Source organism: Sinocyclocheilus rhinocerous, unplaced genomic scaffold (genome assembly GCF_001515625.1).
Source record: "Sinocyclocheilus rhinocerous isolate Xijiao unplaced genomic scaffold, SAMN03320098_v1.1 scaffold520, whole genome shotgun sequence".
Lineage (NCBI taxonomy): Eukaryota > Metazoa > Chordata > Actinopteri > Cypriniformes > Cyprinidae > Sinocyclocheilus > Sinocyclocheilus rhinocerous.
In genome coordinates this window covers 81474-85920 of record NW_015666539.1, presented here as the reverse complement: position 1 = coordinate 85920, position 4447 = coordinate 81474, and the positions used below count along the sequence as shown (strand labels likewise).

At 36.7% G+C, this 4447-nt stretch overlaps 1 protein-coding gene across 1 annotated transcript in view; it reads right to left on the bottom strand.

Moving 5' to 3' along the window:
- The window catches only part of rnf128a (ring finger protein 128a), an 18841-nt gene that overhangs the window by 7872 nt on the left and 6522 nt on the right, over nt 1-4447 (bottom strand). The window contains exon 3 of the mRNA XM_016544007.1: nt 1118-1189. Within this exon, the coding sequence (XP_016399493.1) occupies nt 1118-1189 (72 nt within the window). The remainder of the gene's footprint in view (nt 1-1117; nt 1190-4447) is intronic.

Genomic DNA, 4447 nt, shown 5'->3' with positions numbered 1-4447 from the left:
GACATAGTCGTGAGATGCAAGAAACATAGACATATGACAAGAAATCTGTAGACGCGCCCATTAACAACAAAAGACAATACTTTATTGAACCTTTTCTGATAAGAAGTGTGCACTGCAAACGCAAGCATTTTTGACGATCGTTTCTGACTAGTCCGCTCGTTTTATCGCGTTTAACCACAGCTGTCGTCGGTATTTTTGTCCGGCAGTGGCAGCAGATATGCGATCAAATGTCTAATTTGAGGCTGAAATATATTGAGATGGTTTTTGGTACTTATACCGCAAATATATATACTTAAGGACATCAAAACATAAAATAAAACTCCAGAAAGGTGTAAAATATGTGACCTTTAAATGGTTGTTGTCACAAAAACTTGAATTTTTTCTAACATAAATTAAACATTGAAGAACAGTAAAAATGATCATGAATATGTTATATGGTGCATATTAAGCAAAAATGCTACTTTCTAGAGTTCATTTTTCTAGCTGACTAATGAGTTAATGGTCACTAATATGTTTTTCTGTGATAAATGTGACGTTACGTGACATATTGTTTACAAGCTATTGTCGTCTTTCCGCGGTTGAAACAGTGATTGAGCGATTAAATGGATTAATCCTGTCGTATCGAGACAGGATACGGATTTCGGTAAGTTGCGCTCTTTATTTTAACATAGCTTCGGATGTTCATTCATGTTTATTTCATGCTGTAACTGCTTTTAAAGCAGAGGAGATGATCAGTTCACAGCGATCTGAACGGCATTTAATATTTGAATATTGTAATAAAATGGACAGAATTTGAAATCCGAGACATTGTTTCATATCAAAACTAACAAATCACAAAGCTTATTGCAATTTATTGGATGGGAGGCGCGCTACAATGTTCCATTCATTATCTGACAGGCTAGACTAATCGATTCTTGGGATTTATGAATCGATATCGTTTCATAAATATGAGAATCGATAAAATCGAGAAATTGATATTTTTTACCCAGCCCTAATATATATATATATATATATATATATATATAAACAAAGCACAAAGCCAATCAGAACACACAAATATCAAAAGAAGTTAATTCGTCTGTATTTACATGTGCACACACTAAAAGTTCTGATGTACCTGATCCCCTTGTCTCAGTGTGCGGACCTGCAGCTGGCCAATCGCCGCCTTCGCTTCAGCTTTCAGCTTTTTCTGAAAAAAAAGAACAGACAAACACAGCTTGGGATGTGTGCTTGTCTTGGTGCTTTTGGTCTGGTCTCACTGGTTTTTCAGGAAGTGTATGAATACTTTAGAACTGTAACACGAGTATCAACACAAAGTGTGCTCAGATGTGTTTGCTCTGCTACACAAACACCTACAACAAAGAGCATTTAAGATCAGGATTAAGTAAATATAAAGGGAAATTTACATTTACAAAAAATAATCTTATCCCACAGTGAGAGAACTACTGCGGACTCATTCACTCAGTTGATTCACACATATAGTCGCCGCAACAAAAATGCAGACACTGGAGAGACACACTTAATGTATGAATGTCAATACATTAGATTAAAAAAAAGAACCTCGAGCTAAACCACATTCACACATATAAAAGAGATGAATCAATCCAGATTCAACCCTTTCACAGTCCAGACAGGAAAAGGAACTTGATTGCTGGTTAGGTTTCATATAATGAACCACTTTATGAATGCTTATGAAACTGGGGCAAGACTTTCCCGTTATACACGAAAATCCCAATAAGAAAAAGATCACAAATACTCTTCTCTTCTTTATGAAGTCAAAAATATATTTAAATCCATCTCTCATGTCTGAAATTCCAAATAAAGCATTGTGTATTTTAAAACAGGGCAGCAGTTATAGAATTTAAATAGAGGTATTCAACCTCACAAAATATTTAGCAATGAATGGAAAAGGTTTATATAACAGGCATAGCCATCCCTGCCCGGCTCAAGTAACTCACCCCAGAGATGCTCACATTAAACTCTTCAGTGTTTGTGTGTGTGTGTGTGTACAAGCATGTGTTCGCAGACTAAACAGCAGGCCATCTCAACCCTGTGTGTGTTTTCCACAGGGAGACAGTACTGGCACAAAGTAATATGAATCCTCTATTGAACTGAAACCAAATCCACAATGTGTTACATGTTAAACTTCCTCTACCACTGCTCAAAAGGGGTGAGAAATGAATACCAATTAAATGCAGATATTTTTTGCACAGTGGCAAGTAATGCGTCTCGTCTACTAGCCACTGTGGCGGCTGACATCACATTTGACAATAAATGCTGTAGCTTAAGATACAAGTGAAGAAGCACATTTGAATTCATCTGGATGAACAGACAAAATAAACACAACCAATGCGAATGTCTCACAATTAATATACTCTACAGTCTTACATGTGAATATGGAAGGAATGAATAAATAGAAACATATAGTAAAATCTGAAATTCACCCTGCAGTCAAAACTTGAAGGCATCTGGATTTTCAATGAAGAAAAAAAAAAATTCAAATCTGAAACCGTTTACACAGAAGCAGTTAATAATCAAAGTTGGAATGCTCAAGTCTGCTCAGGTGCTGCTTTAGTGGCCATTCACACAGAATGCAGTTTTCCATTCCACTACACTTACTTTTTCATTGTTTTTCTATTTAAATGTGCTAGAGGGACATCTCTGAGCATTGTGCTTGTATGTCTTGTGTCGTTTAAAAACACGGCACTCAAGTTAAAGGAGTAGTTCACTTTCAAATTAAAATTTCCTGATAATTTACTCCCCCCTTGTCATCCAAGATGTTCATGTCTTTCTTTCTTCAGTCGAAAAGAAATTAAGGTTTTTGAGGAAAACATCCCAGTGTTTTTGTCCATATAGTAGACTTCAACAGTTACCAAAAGGCTGAAGGTCCAAACTGCAGTTTCAGTGCAGCTTCAAACAAGTTCTGTGTGAAAGGCCAATGTACAGTATGTGGAAAATAGTGGTTTTTTAACTTTAAACCGCATAAACACATTTCATTACACCAAATACACAAAATAATGTTCTTTTTAGCAGCATCATATGACCCCTTTAAATTAGTACAACTGATTTTTATTATATATAATTTATATAACAGAACATGTACCAAGAACTACACTATAAACCTTAGTCAGGTTAGATGACATACTTAATTTAACACAGATGAAAACAGTGCTATGAGGGATAAATTTACAGTCTTCACAATGGCACACATTGAATAAAGGGTGTAGATCATGTAATTTCAAGTTTCAAAACTGTTCTATGGAGTTTATGTCTACTGAAAGTTTTAAGAAAGATGTTTCGTCAGCTGAACAAGCGGTATGTTGTTAAACAGCACAAACCACTGAACACACCGTTCTCCTATACTACACAACCTCATTTTCACTCCTGTCAAAAATCAAATATGGCGCTATCCTGACTAAGGTCTATAAACTAGTATACCAAACTGTCTACATGCAAACATGCAAGACCACCCAAATGTCCTAGTGAGGAAATAAACATCATACTAATGCCCAACAATGGAGACACAATGTCAAAAACCAACAAACTCATGCTAATAAGCAATTTGTCTCAGAAGTAATTTGTTTGTCTGTCAACATGTTTCACAGATTGAAGACTGATGGTTCACCAGCAGCAAAACATAAGTCTAAAACTCTTGACAGTCCACCTTCTTTGTACACCTTACAGGCCATTAAAAACTGTATTTCTTGGAGCAAAATTCTATTGTTGTGATTGTCAATTCTGAGTCAGTTTGAAGAAGATAGTCATTTTAATACTTCACACAAACCCAAACTCAGTCAATTACTCTTACCCAACCCAGCCCATCACTCTTTAAACCACTGTTCAGCCCTGCAGATAACATCATCTGCTCTAACTCCAGAATTCTGATTCACTAAATACCTTTATACTTGCAATTACATATACACAATTCATGTTCAGAAATCTATTCACTTAGCAGATGTAGAAATAAGGGACATTGTAAGCAATTTATCATAAGAGTAAGGCCTGCGCTGCGCTGTTATCTCTGCCTACTGGAAACTTTTTCAGGCTTCTGATTAGTGTTGGGTCGTTCTTGAACGATTTGTTCATTTTGAACGAATCTTTAATGTGACTTGGGAAGAACGAGTCGTCTTGGGGAGTGATTCGTTCAGTCGCGCATGCGCAACATCCTATAGGTTCTGTACTGGAATTAGTCAAGTAGTTCACATGGTTCGAGTCTTCGGGTTTTGCCGAGTCATTCGTTCATCACGTGACAGCCCCATAAGCTTTAACCAATGCAGTCTGAGCCGGAAAGAGAATTGATTAGTTCATCTCTCGAGTCTTCGGGTTTTTCGAGTAGATCGTTCATCACGTGACAGCCCTATACGCTTTAACCAATGCAGTCTGAGCCGGAAAGAGAATTGATTAGTTCAACTCGAGTTTTCGGGTTTTTCGAGTCACTCGTTCATCA